This window comes from Saccopteryx bilineata, chromosome 6, assembly GCF_036850765.1.
Source record: "Saccopteryx bilineata isolate mSacBil1 chromosome 6, mSacBil1_pri_phased_curated, whole genome shotgun sequence".
In the NCBI taxonomy this organism is placed as follows: Eukaryota; Metazoa; Chordata; class Mammalia; order Chiroptera; family Emballonuridae; genus Saccopteryx; species Saccopteryx bilineata.
Window position 1 is genome coordinate 183,982,684 of NC_089495.1, and position 25,182 is coordinate 184,007,865.

Consider the following 25,182-nt stretch of genomic DNA (forward strand, 5'->3'; position numbering starts at 1 on the left):
AACAGATATGTACTAACACTGTCTCCTTTTAAATCATTCAATGCCATTGTCTCTACTAGTTTTTATGTACAGATATAGGCAAATATTGTTCAACTATATGACTGTAAATTTAAATTCAAAAATGCAAAAGATACAAAAGGATATACATGTATTTATAGATATAGATATGACTTCCATCCTCCCTAGGGTTCTTGTCCTCCCACCAAAAGCAGCTCAGATTATCAATTTCTTGGATATTCTCTCAGGGATAGTTTAGGCATATACAAGCAAATTTCTATATTCTTTAGGAGTGACATCTATCAAATCTAACTAATAACATGTTTGCAGTTTTATCAGTGACATGGTTCAGAGTGGTCAGTTGTGGACTGAGCTGTGGAGGCTTCACACCTATTCCTGATTGTTAATAGCTACACAGAACCTGCCGTCTGAGTCTCTCAGACTCACGTTACTGCAGTGAGGCCAGCTACTGGCTAGTCCAGGGAGGCCTCACTGTGTCTTCTCACCTGAACTTCAGTCACAGGTTTGAGAGAAAGATCTCTTCTGCAAACTGGCTCCTATATAGCTGAATAAAAGAGGGATATATCCTGGTTTTCTTGTATTTATAATTAGTTCCTGAAATCACCTTTGATAGTGTTAGGAAAAAAAAGATTACATCTTCTAAAGCACAGACAGCACTGTCCTGTTTGGGCAGGGTCTTTAGAGACAACTTGCCATTTTGCTATTTTGTTGTCAGAAAGATGAGCTAGAGATCAGCTAGTCCAAAATAAAAGTTATATTTAGTGATACGTATTTTTATATTTTAGGTAATGTATAAGTAAAAAACACATATAGAAAGTCACTGTGGCCTGACCAGGTGGTGGCGCAGTGGATAGAGCGTCGGACTGGGATGCGGAAGGACCCAGGTTCGAGACCCCGAGGTCGCCAGCTTGAGCGTGGGCCCATCTGGCTTGAGCAAAAAGCTCACCAGCTTGGACCCAAGGTCGCTGGCTCCAGCAAGGGGTTACTCGGTCTGCTGAAGGCCCGCAGTCAAGGCACATATGAGAAAACAATCAATGAACAACTAAGAAGTCGCAATGCGCAACGAAAAACTAATGATAGATGCTTCTCTTCTCTCTCTCTGTTCCTGTCTGTCTGTCCCTGTCTATCTCTGCCTATGTAAAAAAAAAAAAAAGAAAGTCACTGTGTTTGGCCCTGGCCGGTCGGCTCAGTGGTAGAGCGTCGGCCTGGCGAACAGGAGTCCGGGTTCAATTCCCGGTCAGGGCACACAGGAGAAGCGCCCATCTGCTTCTCCACCCTTCCCCCTCTCCTTCCTCTCTGTCTCTCTCTTCCCTCCCGCAGCCGAGGCTCCATTGGAGCAAAGTTGGCCCGGGTGCTGAGGATGGCTCCTTGGCCTCCGCCTCAGGCACTAGAATGGCTCTGGTTGCAACAGAGCGATGCCCCAGATGGGCAGAGCAACCTCCCCTGGTGGGTGTGCCGGGTGGATCCCGGTCGGGTGCATGCGGGAGTCTGTCTGACTGCCTCCCCGTTTCCAGCTTCAGAAAAATACAAAAAAAAGAAAAAAAGAAAGTCACTATGCTCAGTTGCCTTAGTGTTTATTTTGCAGCTCGTTTTTCTCGGAGTGCCCACTGTTCAGAGCTGAGTGTTCTGTGGGTACTTTATTAAGATTTATTTGTATGCATGCACTTGGTTGTATCTGCCCTAAAATTTTTTTTCCAGGTTAGGCTCCAAAATAAATACAGATGCCTTTTGACTTACAATGGAGTTACATCCCAATATCCACTATAAGTTGAAAATATCATAAATTGAAAATGCATTTAATACACCTACCTTGCCAAGCATCATAGCGAAGCCCACCCTACCTCAAACCTGCTCAGAACACTATGTGAGCCTTCAGTTAGGCAATTACTCGAGTTTCATGTCAAGAGTAATTGCCTTCGTCTTACCAGAAGCAAGAGACAGAGATGGGCATTTTGTGGACAAGATGGGATATAAAAACATACAAGTAATGCAGGCAGCACAGCACACTGTAGAGTATTGGCTATTTACCCTGGTGATCAAGGCTGACTGGAAGCTGCAGCTTGCTGCTGCCCAGCATCACGAAAGAGCATTATGCTAAATATCAGTAGCCTGGGAAAGATCAAGATTCAAGGTAGTCTCTACTGAATGCCTACCACTTTTGCCCCAGTGTAAAGTGGAACCATCATAAATTGTATACCATCTGTATACAAACAGCAGTAGCTTTTCTCTATGCTGGGTATAACTAGCTTAGAAAATGTATGTGAAAAAAAGATCCTATTCATAATAGAAACAAAAATATATAATAACTGGGGAACAAACTAAAGAAAAGTATAAAATCTATATAAATAAAGCTATACAAATCTACCAAGAGGCATAAAATAAAACTAGAATAAATGAAAAGATGTATCATGTGCCTGGATAAAAGGACCCATTTCTTCTGAAGTAAGCTATAAATATAGTACACTGTTGGTTAACTTCCAATGTACAAGAAGTTCAGTGTACAACTAAAGTGAAAGCAACTATAAGTTGATGCTGTCACCCTCTCTCACCCTTCCCCCCCCAATAAAAATTTTTTTTTAAATCTTCAAAGATGATTTTCCTCATGGCTCCTCTGTCAGAATCTTTTAAGAATTTTTTAGTACAAAAATAGTCACAGGGATGTAAAGTACGTATAGCAAAGGAAATATAGTCAATAAAATTGTAATAACTATCTATGGTGCCAGGTGGGTACTGGAAATATTGAGGGAGCACTTTGTAAAGTATGTGGTTGTCTGACCACTAAGCTGTACACCTGAAACTAATACAAAATAATATTGAATGTAAACTGTAATTAAAAAATAAAATTTAATAAAAAATTTTTTGTTATATCAGCATTTTTTACATTAAATCCCAAGGCTTTCATCACCTTTAATTCATGATAATCTATTGCTTTATCTGTGTCAAGCAGTTCAAAAGCATATTTAATTTCTTGTTTCTGCTCTACAGAGACTTCTTCTTTTTTTTTTCCACAGACAGAGAGTCAGAGCGAGGGATAGGTAGGAACAGACAGGAAATGAGAGAGATGAGAAGCATCGATCATTAGTTTTTCATTGTGGCACCTTAGTTGTTCATAGATTTCTTTCTCATATGTGCCTTGACCTTGGGCATTCAGCAGACCTAGTAACCCCTTGCTCTAGCCAGAGACCTTGGGTCCAAGCTGGTGACCTTTGCTCAAACCATATGACCCCGCGCTCAAGCTGGCAACCTCTGGGTCTCGAACCTGGGTCTTCTGCATCCCAGTCCGACGCTCTATCCACTGCGCCACCGCCTGGTCAGGCCAGAGGCTTCCTTTTTGCCTCTTTGTTTTGTCTACTACAAGTTCATTTCTCAGAGCTAAACTCATTTTCTCTTTGGGCAGAGACATTCCTCTTAAGTACTTTAACCCCTTACCCAAGCAGAACAGCCTCCACAGCGGTTCAGCAGACACCAGTGGCACTCTTCATTATTTCTCACAACTGCCCGTGAATCTGAATTATCTTAATAAAATACCAGTTAAGAAAAATATTTTAAAATCAAAAAAGGAATAAAAATAGTACATTAGAAAATACCCAGTTAGTACCCAAAAAAGTCAGAAAAGGACATGAGACATGCAGAAAAATAACAAAATGGCACATAAAGCCAAGCATAGCAATAATAATATTAGATAGATTACTCCAGTTAAAAGGCAGCCAGTTGGCAGACTAGATTTTAAAAAACTGCCCTGGCTGGCTGGCTCACTTGGCTGGAGCATTGTCCTGCAATGCAGAGGTGGCTGGTTCGGTCCTTGGCCGGGGCACATACAAAAACAGATTTTAAAAAAAACCAGAAGGTCCATCTATATACTCCCGACAAGAGACACACTAGATTCAATGACATAAAGTGATAGAAAATGATACATTTTGCCAAGAATATGCATAAGAGCTAGAGTGGCTATGCCAATGACAGACAAAATAGACTTTAAAGAATTACTAGAGACAAAGAAAGGTATTTTATAATAAAATAGTCAATCAATCAGAAAGATATAACAATTATAAACATACACCGACTTAATAGCTAAACCCCAAAATACCTGAAGCAAAAACTGACAAAATTAAAGGTGAAGATAGATAATTCAACAATCATAGTTGTAAACTTCAATGTCATTCTTAGTAATGGGTAGAACAACTACCAAAAAACACCAAGTATACATAAGAGTTAAACAACACTGTCAACCACTTGACCTAACCGGCATTTATGGAACAATCTACGTAATACACATTCTTCTTAAACACACATGGAACATTTCCCAAGATAGACCATATGCAAGGCCAGTGGTTTGTAATAAAAAGTTTCTTAAAGAGCCAGTTAGTAAATGTTTTAGACTTGTTCCCTATAACAGTCTCTGTCACAGTTATTCATCTCTGCTATTTTAACTCAAAAGCAGCCATAGACAACACCTTCACAAGTGAACATGTCTGTGTTCCACTAAATTTTATTTATAGAAACAAGCAGGCTATTCCTAGTTTGCAAACCCTTGTACTAGGCAATGAAATAAGTAAGTCTCAATAAATGTGAAAGAATTGAAACCTAACGATGAAATTAAATTCAAAATCACCAAAAGGAAATTTGGGAAATTCATAAATATTTTAAAATTAAACATTATACTTCTAAGTAGTCCATAGATTAAGGGAAAAATTACATGGAAAGTTAGAAAACATTGTGAGCTGAATGAAAATGAAAATACAACAAACCAAAATAATGGGATACTACCCAATGCAATCTGCAGATTCAGTGCAATCCCTGTCAAAATCCCTATCGTTTTGTTTGTTTGTTTGCAAAAATGGAAAAGCCAGTCCTCAAATTTTTATGGAATTGCAAGGAGCCCAAACAGCCAAAACAATTTTGAAATAAAAGAAAACAGAGTTTGAAGATTTAACTCTTCCCAATTTCTAAACTTACTACAAAGCTACAGTAATCAAAACTGTGGTACAGGCATAAAGATAAACATATAGACCAGTGGAGTAGATTTGAGAGTCCAAAAATAAACCCCAGACATCTGTGACCAATTGATTTTTTTTTTTTTTTTTTTTTTTTTTTAGTGAGAGAGAGCGAGACAGAGAGAGGGACAGATAAGGACAGAAAGGAAAGGAGAGAGATGAGAAACATCAGTTCTTCGTTGCAGCACCTTAGTTCATTGATTGCTTTCTTTTTTTCAATTTTTATTTTTTATTCATTTTAGAGAGGAGAGAGTGAGAGAGAAAAAGGGGGAGAAGCAGGAATCATCAATTCCCATATGTGCCTTGATCAGACAAGTGCAGTGTTTCGAACCAGCAACCTCAGCATTCCAGGTTAACACTTTATCCACTGTGCCACCACAGGTCAGGATTGCTTTCTCATATGTGCCTTGACCCAGGGGGCTGCAGCTGAACCATTGACCCCTTGCTCAGGCCAGTGACCATGTGGTCATGTCTATGATCTGTGACCAACTGATTTTTGACAAGAGTGTAAAGACCATTCAGTGGGGACAAAATTGTCTAAAAAATGGTGCTGGAAACTGGATGCAAAAGAATAAAGCTGGACCTCTCATATCTAATACAAAAGTTAAGTGAAAGTGGACCAATGACCTAAAATATAAGAACTAAAACTCTTAGAAGAAAACATAGAGGTAAATCTATATGATCTTGGATTTGGCAGTGGATTCTTAGCTGTGACACCAAAAGCATGAGCCACAAAAGAAAGGATAATTGGATCACCAAAATTAAAAAATTTTTGTGCATCAAAGGACATCAAGAAAGTAAAAAGACAAACTACAAAATGGGAGAAAATTTTTACAAATTATATATTTAATAAGGGTTTAGTATCCAGAATACATAAAGAATTTTTGTAACTTAATAAAAAGACAATCCAGTTTTAAAATGGGCAAAATACTTAAATAGCCATATTTCTCCAAAGCACATGAAATGAGTACATGAAAGAATGTTCCACATCATTAATCATCAGGGAAATGCAAATCAAAATCACAATGAAATAACACTTCACACTCATGAGGATGGGTATTTAAAAAATAAAAAGCAGCCTAACCTGTGGTAGCGCAGTGGATAAAGCGTCGACCTGGAAATACTGAGGTCACCGGTTCGAAACCCTGGGCTTGCCTGGTCAAGGCACATATGGGAGTTGATGCTTCCAGCTCCTCCCCCCTTCTCTCTCTCTCTCTTTCTCTCTCTCTCTCTCTCTTCTCTCTCTCTCCTCTCTAAAAATGAATAAATAAAAATAAAAAAAAAGAAAAAAAATAAAAAATAAAAAAATAAAAAGCAGACTTTGGATGGTGATCACACAATACAACATACAGATGATGTGTTGTAGAATTGTGCACCTGCAACCTGTATAATTTTGTTGTTAACCAGTAAATTCAATCAAAGGAAATAAATAAATAAACAAGGCACAGAAATAAATGTTAGTGAAGATACAAAGAAATTTGAATTCTCATACATCACTAGTAGGAATGTAAAATGATATGTAGTCACCGTGTAAGAGTTTGGTGATTCCTCAAAAAGTTAAATATCAAATTATCATGTGACCCAGCAATCCACTTCCAGGAATATACCCAAAAGAATTGAATACAGGTACTAAAGCAAATCATTGAGCACAAATATTCATAGTAGCATTATTCACAATGGCCAAACAGTGGAAAGAACCTAAATGTCCATCAGGGTATGAGTGGATAAACAAATTGTGGGATATATATACAATGGAATATTATTCTACCTCAGAAAGAAATTAAGTACTGACACATACTACAGAATGGATATGAACCTCAGAATCATTATGCTAAGTGAAAGAAGCCAGGTACAAAGTCATATAGTATGATTCCATGCATATGAAATATCCAGAATAGGCAAATCCATAGAAAGAGAACGTAGTTTGGTGGTTGCTGGGTCTTTGGAGAGGGATGTAAGGAGTAACTGCTTCATGGCACAGGGTTTTATTTAGAGTGATTGAATGTTTTGGATTTACATAGAGGTGGTGGTTGCACAACATAGTGAAGGCACTAAATTCCTCTGAATTTCTCAACTTTAAAACGGTTAATTTTATATTATGTGAGTTTCAGCAGGTTTTTAAGTATATACAGGGTATAGGTATATACTCTTAAGTTGTGATAAACCTAAATTTTGTAAATTATTTTCAAAGGTGCTACTTTTGTCATAATTATTTGCTACTTGACTTTAAAAATATACTTAATAAGTTATTTTTATTAAATTGTTGCTCAAGTGAAGGCACCATCATGGGAGGTGACGTCTGCCACAACATAGATGGAAAGGTTCGCTGCGAGGAGCCCAAGAGCCAGGACATGTACCTAAGGCAGTTGGTAAAGCTACACAGGTTTCTGGCCAGATGAACCAATTCCACCTTCAACCAAGTGGTGCTGAAGAGATTTTTTATGAGTTGAACCAACCAGCCACTGCTAACCTTTTCTCGGACCATCTGGAAGATGAAACCTCCTGACCAGGAGGGCAAAACCACTGTGACTGTAAGGGACTGTAACCAGTGACAGGCATGTCCAGGAGGTGCCCAAGCTAAAGGTGTGTGGACTACTTAGGAGCCACCATGCGCCTGGAGCCGCATCCTCAAGGCCAGGAGCAAGATCCTCACCCTCGACCAGCTGGCCCTGGACCCCTGCAGTGGCTGTGGCACTGTCCTGTTTCTGTCCTTGCGAGGGCCTAAAGATGTACAGGCATTTCAGCAAGGCCCCAGGAACCCCTCACAGCTGCAGTGAACCCTACTTATGACCCAAGAGCTAGAAGTTCAAGCACACGGAAAGGCCACAGGCCAGCCGAGGATAAAAAAAAACTAACCCCAGATTCTACCTTGTTATTAAAAAGATTTTGGAGTGAGACACTTGAATCCATGTAAACAAAATAAATTAAAATTAATAAAATTTTTAAAAAACATTTTGGAGGCTAAATCATTGTTTAAAAAATTAGATTATTGATAATTACCCAGAAAATGGACATAGTTAAAGCAGAGGTTAGAGGCAAGAGGCAAATTTATAGCTATTAATGTTTGTATTAGAAAAGAGTAAGGAATTCAAATCAATAACCTAGAAATTCACTATAATGAAGCTATAAAAAGCAGAGCAAACCAAACCCAAAGCAAGTAGAAGGCAGGATATAATAAAAGTCATTAGCCCTGGCCGGATAGCTTGGTTGGTTAGAGCATTGTCCCAACGTACAGAGGTTAAGGGTTTGATCCCTAGTCAGGGCACATATAGAAATGGATTAGTGTTGCTCTCTCTCTCTCTCTCTTTCTCTTTTTCTTTCTCTTTTCTTCCCTTCCCTCCCCTGCCTTTCTCCCTAAAATCAATAAGTAATTTTTTTTTAATTATTAAATCACAGGTTCCTCTGTGGAACCAAATTCTTGTGTACCTTTCCCTTTTGTATCTTGATGAGAAATCCCACTGCCAGTAAAATACTCATCTTTCTGTTTCTTTTCATTTGTTTGTTTGTTTAATAAATTGATTAGATGGTTTGAAATTTAGACTGAGACTAGAAATTTCAGGAACCATGAGTGATTGAAGGGAAGAAAAGGCTTTCATGTAATTAAAGTCAGAAATGCTGAGTAGGATCCAGCCGTGCACTGGGTGTTTCTCCTCTGCATTCCCACAAAGAGCAGTTACCAAATGACTTCTGCATTTGTGATACCTAAAAGGCAAAGAATGCTTACTACTAGAATGATAAAAAAAATAGCTCTCTTTTTAAAGATTATTTTATTTTAAAAGATTATTAATACACTGAAAGGATATGATGGAAATACTATAGAACTAGTATATCACTAGTCCAGGATTAACATCTTGGAATAATACACCATCTACTTAGACTGTTGGGCTAACATATCAGGCATAGCTGAGCAATTGCATTTACCACAGAAAGGGAGAAAAAAAGTACTAAAATGTATTCTGCATCATTGTATCTTCTGCCAACTCCCACCCCTCTGGAAATGGATGGTAAGCTGCTGCCAAGAAGTCACAACTCACAAGAAAGTCTTAGCAGTCAGCCACCAAAAGTACTGAGGCAGCTGTCTCCTGACAGCACTACCTCTAATACTCTGCATGTTTGTGTCTCTGTTCAGAATCCCCAAGAGCTCCTTGGTGGGGCCACCCAGTGCAAGGACCTCTGCAGGGCAGAGTTCTCACACCACTAGCTCACTGCCAGCTGGTCTGGATTAATGGCTGTCTTAGGGCAGGATAGGTGTTCAGTTCCTGTGTCTGGGAACCAGGATGGCAGACCACTTGACACAAAGCTTAGAAGTGTGTGCAGAGGAGCTCCCTGAGAAAGGAGCACTGGGTTTTTTCCTTCAGACTTCTTTTACGACATTTACTCCTTTTTTTTTTTACTACTTTTATTTAATGTGATTCCACCCCACTGGCCCCACCAGAATGTTCACATGCACGCACACACACACACACACATTAAAGCCTTACATGAGAAAATTGAGATATAGATGGGCCAAATACAGACTCTGTTGCCTATTTCTCTATTAGTCCTTTCAGCATGGATGTTTAACACTCATTTCCTAAACTGAGAGTTATTTTTCCAGATCTAATTTGTCTGGTGAAAGATAGTTCTAAGAGATTGAAGGGTATTTCTAAGGAGGTGAAAAGGGTTATTGGACCCAGTCCCAACATGGGGTGGGGGGGACCCCCCATACCAACAGTTCTTGGATACTAGAAGGATGTTCGCGAATTCAACTAAATTCTGACATCTACCCAGAGACAGCATCTGATTCTACAAGTGAATGGTTCAGTCCTACAAGACTACATACACACACACACACACACACACACACACATACACTTCAGACACCAACCTCAAGCCTATTCTCTTACCTGTATTTTGATCAACTGGCAATAGATTGGAGGCTCCAATGACCCCCTTCCAACTCAGAATGCCAATCGCATGTCCAAGTTGTTCCCTTTGCTTCTGACAAACTGGCTATAACTCAGTGGTTCCCGCTACCCCTCCTTAGTTCCAATTAGTTTGCCTGAATGTCTCACAGAATTCAGAGAAACATTTTACGTACTAGATCCCTGGTTTATTACAAAATGATATAACTCAGGAAGAGCCCGATGGAAGAGATGCCTAGGGCAAGGTGTGTTTGAAGGTGCATGGAGCTTCCAGGCCCCTTCCAGGCACATCACTGTCCCAGCACCTCCATTGTCTTCACTGACCCAGAAGTTCTCCAGAAAAAGACCAACAGGCTGTCCTGGATTTTTATGCCCCCTCTATATATCCCCCAAACTCACCTCATTAACAAACGACACCTTTTTTATTCTCAACACTCAAGAAATAAATGATAAGGGTTTCCAGAGCTGTAAGCCAGAAATTGTGGATGAAAACCACATATGTATATATTTCCCTTGACATTAATATTGATGGAAAATTCCAGAAGTAAACAATTCATAAGTTTTAAATTGAGTGCTTTTCTGAATAGTGTGAGGAAATTTCTCAGTGTCCAGCCCTGGATGTGAATCATCCCTTTGTCCAACATATCTACATTGTACCTTTAGTACAATAGAATCTTTTAAGAGAGAGGGAAAGACCACGTTCGTGTACCTTTTATTATAGTATATTTTTATAACTCTTCTATTTTCTTTTAGTTGTTGTTAATCACTTATTGTGCCTAATTTGTAAATTAAACTTTATCATAGGTATGTATGTATAAGAAAAAAACATAATTTATATAGGGTTTGGTACTCTCCAGGAATCCACTGAAGGTCTTGAAATGTATCCCCCAGGAATAAGGAGGAGCTACTGTACATGTACAAAGATGATGCTATCTTGGTTCTTAGTCTTTATAACCTAATTTTTTAAATTTTCTTTTCCCCCCACAGTTCATCCATGAGCTCGGATTTCCCACATTACAACTTCAGAATGCCCAATATTGGATTCCAGAATCTGCCTCTCAACATATATATTGTGGTTTTTGGCACTGCTATATTTGTCTTCATCCTTAGTTTACTCTTCTGTTGCTACTTGATTAGGTAATCAATTTTTATTCTGTTACTTTAGAGTATGTTCAACAATAATAAATTAATTTTCTGCCCTTATGTTAGACATTTTTATAAATATTGTGAATGAGGAAGAGCCTCCTAGGTTCTCTCAGCTGGTGTAATAATCAAACTGATACTAGACAAGAGAAAAATAACAAAATTTAATTACATATGTACATATGGGAACCCTACATACACGGGAGAGTCAGAGATCCCACATACGTGAGAAGGTTCAGAAACAGAATGTTAAAATGATATTTGGCCCTCTGAGCTAAAGATAAGGTAAGGTGCCTCAGGGCTTCAGAGAGGAGGAAGGTCATTTGAAGGATCATAAGAAGAGCAGATGTTCAGTAATTACATGTTTTCCCTGCCTAGTAGATCATAAAAACTTATTTATGGTTATAAATGTTATGGGCAAAGCACCCAATTTAGATTCTTTAAGGAAGAGATAAAGCTTTCTGTTGGGCCCACAGGGTCTCAGTTGCCTTCAGCACAAAATAATCTACAGGTCAAAGTTGCACATCTTGGGGAGGCCTGTTCTGAACCACGTCAGAAAGATGATTAGCAAATTTTTAAAACTTAAGGTGGCTTAACACTTTAACTTTCTATGAGTTACTAATCAATAAAACACCTTTATACAATCTTCAATCCTTTCTGTTGATGAGGTGTTTTACTCTGGGAGAAAATTGTTCTCATTTGTTTTTCCAGGATATTGACATCTGGATTGGATAGACAAGTCATTGTCTAAGTCATTAGGGATCAGAAAACAATCTCCAAGTAAGATCCAAGCCTTTAAGCAAATTCTTGTGCTCTCTCAAGATTTTAACCTCCCATTTGTTGTTGAACTGGTCTGGTGTTCAGGTGATTGGTTATCTGCATAAAACAGACTATTCCACAAGCTCTGCAGCACATGTATTGACTAGTGATGAAGGGTAACAAGTAACTTGAAGGAAATGGATTTGGCCAGCGAAAATTCAGTTGCTGACTCATGATTGTTTAAGTGAGCATTTTTCTCCTTTTCAGTATTTAGTAAGCCTAATTTTCAAAGCCAAAACTCAGACTGTAAAAATTTTTATACTGTATTGTTCAAAGAGCTTTATGGAATAAAATAATAGAAAATTGGGTTTATTATACAGCTATACATCTTTTTTTTAGTATTTGTACAGTGTATAATTATGGTCAAGATAAATACTGTCTTCGGATATCTTTCAGCAATAACTCATTATTGCCCCCAGTGTTCTGGGACACTTATTTACTGATGGTCAAATTTGAATGAATTTAGTGTGTAGTTTCTAATTTTCTGACAAGTAAATTTATATATTCTCCATAGAAAGTGAATATTCTCTAAAGTTCTCACAATGTAATCCTCCTTGTATCTCATAGACATAATGGCTGCTTATGACTTTTAGGTCTTACTCAGAGAAATAAATACTTAGCTAATATAATTATAGCATTTAGTAAACACTTTTTAAAAATCTACTTCCAGCCTGACCAGGCAGTGGCACAGTGGATAGAGTGTTGGACTGAGATGCGGAGGACCCAGGTTCGGGACCCCAAGGTCGCTGGCTTGAGTGCAGGCTCATCTGGTTTGAGCAAGGCTCACCAGCTTGGACCCAAGGTTGCTGGCTCGAGGAAGGGGTCACTCAGTCTGCTGGAGCCCCCGGTCAAGGCATATATGGGAGGGTAATTGGTGAGCAGCTAGGGTGCCACAACGAAGAATTGATGCTTCTCTTCTTTCCTGTCTGTCCCTCTCTCTATCTCTGTCACAAAATAAATAAATTAATTAAATTAAAATGCTTTAAAAAAAAATCTATTTCCAGAAAGTTTCTTTTTCTAACATTTCTTTAATAATAGTTTGATAAATATTATGTAAACATTCAGCTTTTTTTAAGTGAGAGGAGGGGAGATAGTGAGAGAGAGCTTTTTTTTTAATTAGAGAATTAGCCATAATTAAACAGGACCATACCACATTAAAATATTTCCTTTTTTTCAGACCTACTAAAGTTTTTGGAAATTTCTCTATAAATACTGGCTTAATTCAAATTTCAAAATGTAATATTTGAAACCAGTTTTTTTTTTTAAGCGAGAGATGGAGAGGTAGAGACAGCGCTTACATGCACACCAACTGGGATCCACCCAGCAAGCCCCCTACCAGGCTATGATCTTCCTGTCTGGGCTACTGCTCCATTGCTCAGCAACCAAGCTATTTTAGCGCCTGTGGCAAGGCCATGGAATCATCCTCAGCAACTGGGACCAACTTTGCTCAAACCATTTGAGCCATGACTGTGGGAGGGGTTGAAGGGGAGGGAGAAGCAGATGGTCACTTCTCCTGTGTGCCCTGACTGAGAATCAAACCTGGGACTTCCACACACCAGGCCAATGCTCTACCGCTGAGTCAATGCTCTACCGCCAGGGCCAGTATTTTTCTTAAAATAGAAAAATTAAGGGCTTAAGTCTTTGACTTAGTAATAAAAACTCTATTATGAGCTATACATTTTAGAATATTTTTTAAAATTATTTTTATTTATTCATTTTAGAGGAGAGAGAGAGAGCAAGCAAAGGGGGGAGGAGCAGGAAGCTTCAACTCCCATATGTGCCTTGACCGAGCAAGCCCAGGGTTTTTTTTTTTTGTTTTGTTTTTGTTTTTTTTTTTAATTTTTTTTGTATTTTTCTGAAGCTGGAAACGGGGAGAGACAGTCAGACAGACTCCCGCATGCGCCCGACCGGGATCCACCCGGCACGCCCACCAGGGGCGACGCTCTGCCCACCAGGGGGCGATGCTCTGCCCCTCCGGGGCGTCGCTCCGCCGGGACCAGAGCCACTCCAGCGCCTGGGGCAGAGGCCAAGGAGCCATCCCCAGCGCCCGGGCCATCTTTGCTCCAATGGAGCCTTGGCTGCGGGAGGGGAAGAGAGAGACAGAGAGGAAGGAGGGGGTGGGGGTGGAGAAGCAAATGGGCGCTTCTCCTACGTGCCCTGGCCGGGAATCGAACCTGGGTCCCCCGCACGCCAGGCCGACGCTCTACCGCTGAGCCAACCGGCCAGGGCAAGCCCAGGGTTTTGAACCGGCAACCTCAGCATTCCAGGTCGAGGCTTTATCCACTGAGCCACCACAGGTCAGGCTTAAAATAGCCAAAACAATATTGAAAAAGAAAAACAGAAAGACTCATATGTCCCAATTTCAAAACTTCCTACAGTAATCAAAACATTGTGGTACTGGCATGAGAATAGACTTACAAACCAATGAAATAGAATTGAGAGTCCAGAAATAAACTCAAACATCTGTGTCCAGTTGATTTTCAATAAAGGTGCCAAAACCATTTGATGGGGGAAAGAATAGTCTCTTCAACAAATAGCAGGACAACTGAATAATACATGTGAAAGAAGGAACTTGAACCCCTACCTCACATCCAGTTTAAAAATTAACTTGCCAGACCAGGCGGTGGTGCAGTGATGGAGCGTCGGACTGGGATGCGGAGGACCCAGGTTCAAGACCCTGAGGTCGCCAGCTTGAGTGTGGGCTCATCTGGTTTGAGCAGAGCTCGCCAGCTTGGACCCAAGGTCCCTGGCTCAAGCAAGGGGTTACTTGGTCTGCTGAAGGCCCACGGTCAAAGCACATATGAGAGGACAATCAATGAACAACTAACGTGTCGCAACGAAAAACTAATAATTGATGCTTCTCATCTCTCCATTTCTGTCTGTCTGTCCCTATCTATCCCTCTCTCTGACTCTCTCTCTGTCTCTAAAAAAAAAAATTAAAAATAGATCAATGACCTAAATATAAAAGCTTGGAAGAAAATGGGTAAATTTTCATGAACTTAGACTGCAGTGGGTTCTTAGATTTGACACCAAAAGCCCAGTCAACAAAAGAAAAAATAAATTGGACTTATAAAAATTAAAACCACTTTTGTATCAAAGAACATTATCAAGAGAGTGAAAATAACCTATATAATTGGAGAAAAATGTTTGCAAATCATATATCTGATAAGGGATTAACATCTAGAATATATTCTAAAAACTCTTAAACAGCTCAATAATAAAAAACAGACCTGAGGGTGTGCAGTAGTAGATAAAGCATTGACCTGAACTGCTGAAGTTGCGGTTCAAAACCCTGGACTTGCCCAGTCAAGGCACGTATGGGAGTTGATGTTTCCTGTTCCTTCCCCCCTTCTCTCTCTTACTCTCTCTCCTCTCTATAAAGTCTTTAAAAAGCCTGACCAGGCGGTGGCGCAGTGGATAGAGCGTCGGGCTGGGATGCAGAGGACCCAGGTTCAAGACCCCGAGGTTGCCAGCTTGAGCGCGGGCTCATCTGGTTTGAGCAAAAAGCCCACCAGCTTGAACCCAAGGTCGCTGGCTCCAGCAAGGGGCTACTCAGTCTGCTGAAGGTCTGTGGTCAAGGCACATATGAGAAAGCAATCAATGAACAACTAAGGTGTTGCAACACACAGTGAAAAACTAATGATTGATACTTCTCATCTCTCTCCGTTCCTGTCTGTCTATCCCTCTCTCTGACTCACTCTCTGTCTCTGTAAAAAAAAAAAAAGGTCTTAAAAAAATTTTTTTAAAGACAATTAAAAATAGGCAAAGGACTTAAATAGCCATTTTTCCAAAGAAGATTGAGTACAAAAGGCCAACAAACACATTAAATGATGTTTAACGTTATTGGTTATTAAAGAAATGTCAATTAAAACCGCAGTGAGACACTACTTCACACCTACTAAGATGCCGGAATCAGAATATGGAAAATTACAACTGTTGTCAAGGATGTGGGGAAATAGAAACCCACATACAATGCTGGTAAGAGTGTAAAATGGTGCAGCCTCTGTGGGAAAGGGTTCAGCAGTTCCTCAGAAAGTAAACAGAATTACCATATGACCCAGACATTTCACTTCTAGGTGAATACCCAGAACAAATGAAGAGCTTTGTCTACACAGAAACTTACTTATACAGGACTGCTTATAGCAACCTTATTCATAATAGCCCAGAGATGTGTACAACCCAAATGTCCATCAATGGATGAATGGTTAAACAAACTGTGGTGTATGTTCAGCCATAAAAAGGAGTGAAGAACTGATATATGCTACAGTTAGGATGAGCTTCGAAACATTATGCTAAATGAAAAGCCAGACACGAAAGATCACATATTGTATGATTTCTTATATGTGTATTTCATATATTTATATTATCCGTAATAGGCAAATCCATAGAGATGGAAGGCAGATTAGAGGTTAATAGGAGATGGGAGAAAAGGGGAGTGGGGAGTGACTACTTACTGAGACCACATGTTTTTGGAAGGCGATGAAAAGGTTTTGAAAGAGAGAGCTTGCCTAACCAGGCAGTGACTCAGTGGATGGAGCATTGGCCTGGGATGCTAAGGACCCAGGCTCAAAACCCCAAGGTTGCCAATTTGAGTGCAGGTTCACTAGCTTGAGTGCGGGGTTGCCAGCTTGAGCAAGAGATTGTAGACATGACCCCATGGTCACTGGCTTCAGCCCAAAGGTCACTGGCCTGAAGCCCAAGGTCGCTATCTTAAGCTCAGTGTTGCTGGCTTGAGCAGGGGGTCACTGGCTCAGCTGAAGTCCCCTGGTCAAGGCACGTATGAAAAAGCAGTCCATGAAAAGCTAAGATGCCGTGACTATGAGTTGATGCTTCTCATCTCTCTCCCTTCCTGTCTGTCTGTCCCTGTCTGTCTCTGTCTCTCTCTAAAAATATTTTTTAAAAGAAACTAGAGAGAGCTAGTGGTTGCACAATGTTGTGACCACACTAAACATCACTGAATTATACAGTTTAAAATGGTTAATTGTATGTTTTGTGAATACAAATGAAGGAATATTAAAATTTTTTATTAAAGGAATAAAGAACTGACTCAAGAATAGAAAATATTAATAATTATATACCTAGTAAGAAATCAAATGTGTTATTTAAGCATTCCCACAAAGAGACTGCAAGCCAGGTAACTTTGCCAGTGAATTCCTTCAAATATTTAAGAAAAAATACCACTTTTAAATTACTCTTCCAGAAAATAGAGGAAATACTTCACAACTCATAATGAGCTCAGCAAAGCCTCACAAAGCATTACAAGAAAGGGAATTACAGACTTATGTTTCTCATTAACAAAATATTAGTAAGTCAAACTCAGGGATATGCAAAAGAGGAACTACATTCCAAGCAGCTGGGCTTTGTTCCAGGAATAAAGGTATCACCACAACACACCGCATTAACATTAAAAAGGGAGGCAAAAGTGATGAAAAAAAAGCATTTGATAGAAACATACCTATTCATGATTTTTCAAAAAAACTAGGATATAAGGGAACTTTGTTTATTTGAATCAAAGTTATCTACAAAACTAGAGAGAACATGATAGTGATGTGTTGATAGGAATGTGTTAATAGTGATGTGTTGATAGGAATATTCACCATCACCACTCTTCTTTAATATTGTATCAGCAGTCCTAGGCAATCCAGAAAAGAAAAAGGAATAAAAGAAATGAAATAAGGAAAAAAGAAGTAAAATATGTAAAGATTATACCCAGATGAGCGGAGCATCGCCTGGTAGGAGGCTTGCTGGGTGGCTCCCAGTTGGGAAGCATGGGGGAGTCTGTCTCTCTGCCTCCCTGCCTCTCACTTAATAAGTAAGGAAGGGAGGGAGGGAGGGAGGGAGGGAGGGAGGGAGGGAAGAAAAAAAATATATAAAGATTATAAAGGCAGAGTTGAAACTGTCATTATATATAGACAAAATAATTGTGTATATTAAAAAATCCAGAAAAGTCTACAAACTATTTAAAATTAACAAGTGAACTTATCACTAGATATAGGATAAATATACAAAACTGTTCTTCCGCCTGACCAGGCGGTGGCACAGTGGATAGAGCATCGGACTGGGATGCGGAAGACCCAGGTTCGAGACTCCAAGGTCACCAGCTTGAGCAAAGGCTCATCTGGTTTGAGCAAATAGCTCACCAGCTAGGACCCAGGGTTGCTGGCTCCAGCAAGGGGTTACTCAGTCTGCTGAAGGCTCACAGTCAAGGCACATATGAGAAAGCAATCAATGAACAACTAAGAAGTCACAACGCACAACGAAAAACTAATGATTGATGCTTCTCATCTCTCCGTTCCTGTCTGGCTGTCCCTGTCTATCCCTCTCTCTGACTCTCTCTCTGTCTCTGTTAAAAAAAAAAAAAAAAAAAAAAATTGTTCTTTCTATATAGTAGCAAAAAAAAAATTAGAAAATGAAAAAAAATTATTTATAGTAGATCAAAAATTACCAAATACCTAGGAAAAATCTAATGAAAGATGTAGGGCAGAGCGTCGCCCCTGGTGGGCGTGCCGGGTGGATCCCGGTCGGGCGCATGCGGGAGTCTGTCTGACTGTCTCTCCCCGTTTCCAGCTTCAGAAAAAAATGAAAAAAAAAGAAAAAAAAAAAAAAAGATGTATAAGTTTTCTACCTAGAAATGTATAGATAGAAATTAAGATCTAATAAATAGAGGAATATACTATTTTCATAGGTTGGAAACTCAGTTTGCAAAGGTATCAGTTCTTTCCCAATTGATGTATAAATTCTATACAGTCAAAATCCAACAGATGTTTTTTGTGGAAATTGACAAGCTCATAAAATTTATATGGAAATGCAGAGGGCCAAGAATAGCCAAGACAATAGTTAAGATCAAAGCTGGAGGACTTAACTGCTAGACCTTGAGACTTATTACAGAGCTTCAGTACTTAAAACAGAGTGCTATTCACCTAGCATTCAGATCTTGCTTTCTAAATACTCTTCTTTAATAAAGGGAACCAAGGTTCTCTGGAAGAAGTGGTTAATTCCACAACTGAGGCATGGAAAATACAAGATGAACCTCAAACATCTTTCAGTACCAGTAAGCAAGGTAATACATGGAAAAGGCTGAAGGGCATGTTTAAAGTACACAGAAGTCAACCTATTGGAGCTCCTGAAGACGATACCTAAATCAGTTTGAGCAACAAAATAAATAGTGATCTTGGCCCTGGCCAGTTGGCTTAGCAGTAGAGCATCAGCCCAGCATGTGGAAGTCCCAGATTTGATTCCTAATTAGGGCACACAGGAGAAGTAACCATCTGCTTCTCCCCTCCCCCTGTCCCCTCCCACAACCATGGCACAAATGAGCAAGTTGGCCCTGAGTGCTGAAGATGGCTCCATGGCCTTACCTCAGGCACTAAAGTAGCTCAGTTGCCAAGCAATAGAGCAGCAGCCCCAGATGGGGGTTGCCATGTGGATCTGTTTCTCCACCTCCCTGCCTCACTTGATAAAAAAATAAAAAATAGTGATCCTGTTGAATTCTAACACATAGACTAAAACAAATATCAATGAATCTATAAAATGGTGTGCCTGTGTGTAGAATGGGGAGGTCAACAAAGTATTCAAGTGGAGGAGAATGGTTTGAGAAAGGGTGCCCAGACCCTCCTTCACCATTTTATCAGGTTGGCCCTGAAGGTTAATATTGGAAAGAATTCTACTTGCAACAGAGCATTAAAAGGTGTTCTGGTTGAACCCTCAAAGAAAGTGATCAAAATGCCTCATCACTTTCCCTGAAATCCTCAGAGAAAGTCCATTTCCTTTATATTCTCAAGTAGCAGACAAAGCAGGAAACTTACCTAGTCTGAACACAAAGTTGATATAATAAATAAGGGAAAAAGATATGTGAAGGAGAACATCTGTTCCTTACAAAAGTATTCCAGTTAAGAAATGTACAAGGCCCTGGCCGGTTGGCTCAGCGGTAGAGTGTCGGCCTAGCGTGCGGAGGACCCGGGTTCGATTCCCAGCCAGGGCACACAGGAGAAGCACCCATTTGCTTCTCCACCCCTCCGCCGCGCTTTCCTCTCTGTCTCTCTCTTCCCCTCCCGCAGCCAAGGCTCCATTGGAGCAAAGATGGCCCGGGCGCTGGGGATGGCTCTGTGGCCTCTACCTCAGGCGCTAGAGTGGCTCTGGTCGCAACATGGCGACGCCCAGGATGGGCAGAGCATCGCCCCCTGGTGGGCAGAGCCTCGCCCCTGGTGGGCGTGCCGGGTGGATCCCGGTCGGGCGCATGCGGGAGTCTGTCTGACTGTCTCTCCCCGTTTCCAGCTTCAGAAAAATGGAGGAAAAAAAAAAAAAAAAGAAAAGAAATGTACAAGGAATTAGGAAACTACAAATCTGCCACGAGGCAAACAATATAAATACAGTGATTGTTGCAAGCAAGATGGGTATGAACAGTGGACAAAAGCTTGACAGTCAACAAATAGGATATTTGTATAGTTTCAATCTCTCTCCCCAAGATGCTGATCAGTTACAAAGGGGAAAATTGTAAGTTCGGAGGAGAGACCCACTAGACACTTCCATAACCAAGAGATCATGGTTATTATAACGATGAAAGAAAAGGAAAACCTAAGAAATCTGTCACAGATTGGGAGAGACTAAGGAGATATAACTAGATGCAGGGTGGGATTTCAGATTGGAGCATAGAATAGGGAGAGGACATTAGTAAAGAAAATGGTGAAATTCAAACTATTTTTTTGTTAATATGTCAATATTAATGCCAGTATATCAGTGTCAATTTACTTGTTTTGATCATTGTGCTATGGTTTGTATGAGAGATGAACATTGGAAAAGTTGAGTGAAAGGTATATGTGAACCCTATTTCTTGCAACTTTTCTGTAAATCTAAAATTATTTTATAATACAAGCTTGTTTTTGTTTTGCTTTTTTTAACTACCATGGTATTAACACAAGGTACATCTGTTTCCCAGGGCTGCTGTGACCAAGTACCACAAACTGGGTGGTTTAAAACAGTAGAAATTTAATCTTACTAGTCTGGAGGGTAGAAGTTCAAAATCCAGGTGTCAGCAGGGCCATGTTCCCTACAGGCTCTAGGGCAGGATCCTTCCTTGCCTCTTCCTAGTTGCTGGTGGGTAACAGCAATCTAGATATTCTTCAGCTTATAGCTGCATCCCTTCAGTCTCTGTCCCTGTCTTCACCTGGCCTTCATCTCTGTGTCTATATTTCTTCTTCTCTTCTTCTGAGGACATCAGTCATATTGGATTTAGGGTCCACCCTAATCCCAATATTACCTCATTTTTTTTTGGAAATTTTTTTTTATATTTTATTTATTCATTTTAGAGAGAGGAGAGAGAGAAAGAGAGAGAGAGAGAAGGGAAAGAATAGAAAACATCAACTCCCATAGGTGCCTTGACCAGGTAAGCCCAGGGTTTCAAAGCGGTGATCTTAGCATTCCAGGTCGATACTTTATCCACTGCATCACTACAGATCAGGGCCAATATTACCTCATCTTTTTTTTAAAAAAAATATTTTATTGATTTTAGATAGAGAGGAAGGTAGAGAGGGAGAGGGAGAGAGGCGGGAACATAGATCTGTTCCTGTATGTGCTCTGACCCGGGATCAAACCGGCCACCTCTGTGCTTCAGGACACTGCTGTAACCAACAGAGCTGTCCGGCCAGGGCCCAGTATTACCTCATTTTAACTAAATAATCTGCAGAGACTATTTCCAAATATAGTTATAGACTAAGGTTTCAGTTAGATATGAATTTTTGAGGGGCACTGTTCAATTCAGTACACAAGTATAGGCAAATAGACCAATGGAACATAGTAAAAACTCTAGAAACAGACAAATACTGTGTCTAACTTACAACAGATGTACCACTGCAGTGCAGTTGGGAAAGGAGGGTCTTCGTAATAAACGAGTCAAATGAAAATCTTCATGTGAGTAAAAAGAATCTTGACCTCTACCTCAGTACATAAAGACTAATTTCAAATAGATTATATTCCTAAACGTAATTGATAAAATAAATTGATTTCATAATATCTTCATGATCTGGGGATAAGCAAAGATTTATTTAATTGGACACACAAAAATCCTGAAATTATTGGGAAGAGTTGATAAATTGGACTTAGTTTAAAATAAAAGCTTCTGTTCCTCCAAAGGGACCACTAAGAGAATGAAAGGTTCTCTGTCCAGGTGGCTCAGTTGGTTAGAGCATTGTCCCCACACACCAAGGTTGCAGGTTTGGTCCCCTGTCAGGGCACAAACAAAAATCAACCAGTGAATGCTTAAGTGGAACAAAAACAACTTGATATTTCCCTCTCTTTCTTCCTCTCTCTCTCTAAAATCAACAACTAAAAAAATTTTTTAAAAGAATGAAAAGGCAAAAGCCACAGAGTAGAAGAAGATAATTGCAGTATATAGACCCAACAGAGGACTTGCATCTAAAATATATAAGGAGCTCCTACAAATTAGTAAGATAGACAACTTATTTTTTTAATGGGCAAAAAAAAAAATTAAACAGGTATTTCAAAAAGAAGATATCCAGCCTGACCTGTGGTGGCGCAGTGGATAAAGCGTCGACCTGGAAATGCTGAGGTCGCCGGTTCGAAACCCTGGGCTTGCCTGGTCAAGGCACATATGGGAGTTGATGCTTCCAGCTCCTCCCCCCTGTCTCTCTCTCCTTTCTCTCTCTCTCTCTCTCCTCTCTAAAATGAATAAATAAAAAAAAATTAAAAAAAAAAAAGAAGATATCCAGTTGGGCATAAGCATATGAAAGTGTTCTTGGGAAATGCAAATTAAAAGCAAAGTGAGATTACCACGGAACACCTACCGGATTGGCTAAAAAAATTTAAATTGCTCCTATGAAGCAGTGGTAAAGATGAGAACTAGAACTCTCATGCATTACTTGTAGGAGTAGAAATTGGTACAGGCACTTTGGACAAGCAGTTCTACCTAGGTATACACTCAACAGAAATGAATCTATATGTCTACTAAAAGACAGGTAGAAGAATTTGTGTAGCAGTTTTATTCATAGCAGCCCCAAACTGGAGTAATCTAAATATTTTCCAACAGTAAAATGGATAAATAAATTATGTTTATTTATAGTGTTCCATTGTATGAACACTATGTCCGTCAAAAAGAGAATTACTGCAACAACATAAATTTCAAAAGTAATTTTTGACTGAAAGAAGCCAACACAAAAGAATATATACCAAATGATCCATTTATGAGAAGTTCAAAAAACAAGCATCATTAGGCCTGGTCTGTGGTGGCGCAGTGGATAAAGCATTGACCTGGAAATGCTGAGGTCACTAGTTTGAAACCCTGGGCTTGCCTGGTCAAGGCACATATGGGAGTTGATGCTTCCTGCTCCTCCCCCTTCTTTCTCTCTCTCTCTTTCTCCCCCTTCCCTCTCTAAAATGAATAAATAAAATCTAAAAAAAAAACCAACAAGCATCACTAATCCACAATGATAGATATCAGGTAGTGGGTACCTCTTAGGGGTGGATATTGATTGGGAGGAGTCATTTAAGGAATGCTGGAAATGTATATCTTGATCTAGATGATGGTTAAACTGGTGTGTGTATATATAGGGGCATGTATATATATTTTTAGTATTTAGCTGAATTCTTAAGGTTTTTGCACATTATTAGATGTATATTATACTTAAAATTTTAATTTAAGAAAAGTGATATATTATATATTGAAACAAGAAGACTATCAATATAAAAATTGAAGCTTCATTAAAATATTTGTTGTATTGCCTGACCAGGCAGTGGTACAGTAGATAGAGCGTCGGACTGGGATACTGAGGACCCAGGTTCGAGACCCCAAGGTTGCCAGTTTGAGCGTGGGCTCATCTGGTTTGAGCAAAGCTCCCCAGCTTGGACCCAAGGTCGCTGGCTCGAACAAGGGGTTACTCGGTCTGCTGAAGGCCCACAGTCAAGGCACATATGAGAAAGCAATCAATGAACAACTAAGGTGTCGCAATGAAAAACTGATGATTGATGCTTCTCATCTCTCTCCATTTCTGTCTGTCCCTATCTATCCTTCTCTCTGACTCTGTAAAAAATACATATATATATAGATATATATTTTAAAAATATATATATAATATATATATATTCATTGTATTGAAATTTTGTTTTAATGAGATTTTACTTGAACTTACATTTGGATAACATTTTATGGTTCACTGATCACTTTCTCATGACATAGTAACAGATATGTCATTTAAGTATATTCCAGGATGAAGATTCTGAATTTTAAACCATAAATGATATAAACAAATACCAAAATTAGCAGTTTCCTTTTCCCTCAAATTGTTATATTGGAAATCTCAATATCATATTGTTCATTTGTCTTTTAGGTTAAGACATCAAGCACACAAAGAATTTTATGCCTACAAACAGGTGAGAAATTGACTTCAGATTGGCTTTGATTGTGTTTTTTACTCAAAAAAAAAGAGAACTCAGATTTCCACTTATTTTTAACTAGGACCTGTGTTTATTTTAAGATTTCACTTGCCAATTTGCAGTAAAAAATAGGTCAACTTTAAGTACTCTTCTTTCTTATTATTTGAAGTTATAGAAAGTTTGGATAATATAGTAATATAATTTAACAGAGAATTTAAGCCAGCATTTTGCTAAAGAGAAATTCTGTAGCTTTTAGCCTGACCAGGCAGTGGCGCAGTGGATAGAGTGTCAGCCTGGGATGCTAAGGCCCAGGTTTGAAACCCTGAGGTTGCCAGCTTGAGCGCGGGCTCACCAGCTTGAGCATGGGGTCTCCGGTTTAAACATGGGATTATAGACTCCATGGTTGCTGGCTTTAAGCCCAAGGTCGCTAGCTTGAGTCCAAGGTCTCTGGCTTGAGCAAGGGGTCACTTACTCTGCTGGAGCCCCTAGGTCAAGGCACATAAGAGAAAGTAATCAATGAACTAAGGTGCCACAACAAAAAATTGATGCTTCTCATCTCTGTCCCTGTCTGTTTCTCGCTGTAGCTTATACACCCTTAAAGATGGTATTAAATGAGATTTTATTAAATGAATTTTTTACCTCCTTCATTTAAGACGTACCAGTTCCTCAGAGATGGCCAGCTCTGTTATAGTGATCTCATCTCCCCTTTTGTACTTTAAATGTTAGCTTATGTCATACTAGAAGTCTTCTTGGATCATGACTGGTAACTCCTACCCCTTTGTACTATCCCTTCACTGATTGGTTCTTTAAAGTAATACACTCGGGGCCCTGGCTGGATAGCTCGGTTGGTTAGAGCATCATCCCAAAGTGCAGCCGTTGCAGTTGCCGTTCCAGTCAGGACACATATATAGGAACAGACT

The 25,182-nt window shown here is 39.6% G+C and overlaps 1 protein-coding gene and 1 pseudogene across 1 annotated transcript in view; both read left to right on the top strand.

Moving 5' to 3' along the window:
• The window catches only part of LOC136307679 (large ribosomal subunit protein eL18 pseudogene), a 41,423-nt pseudogene extending 33,531 nt beyond the window's left edge, over positions 1-7,892 (top strand).
• RNF24 (ring finger protein 24) overlaps positions 1-25,182 on the top strand; it is a 71,579-nt gene that overhangs the window by 33,542 nt on the left and 12,855 nt on the right. Inside the window, exons 2-3 of the mRNA XM_066234300.1 lie at positions 10,904-11,053; positions 24,217-24,259. Coding sequence (XP_066090397.1) covers positions 10,911-11,053; positions 24,217-24,259 — 186 coding nt within the window. The 5' untranslated portion in view covers positions 10,904-10,910. The remainder of the gene's footprint in view (positions 1-10,903; positions 11,054-24,216; positions 24,260-25,182) is intronic.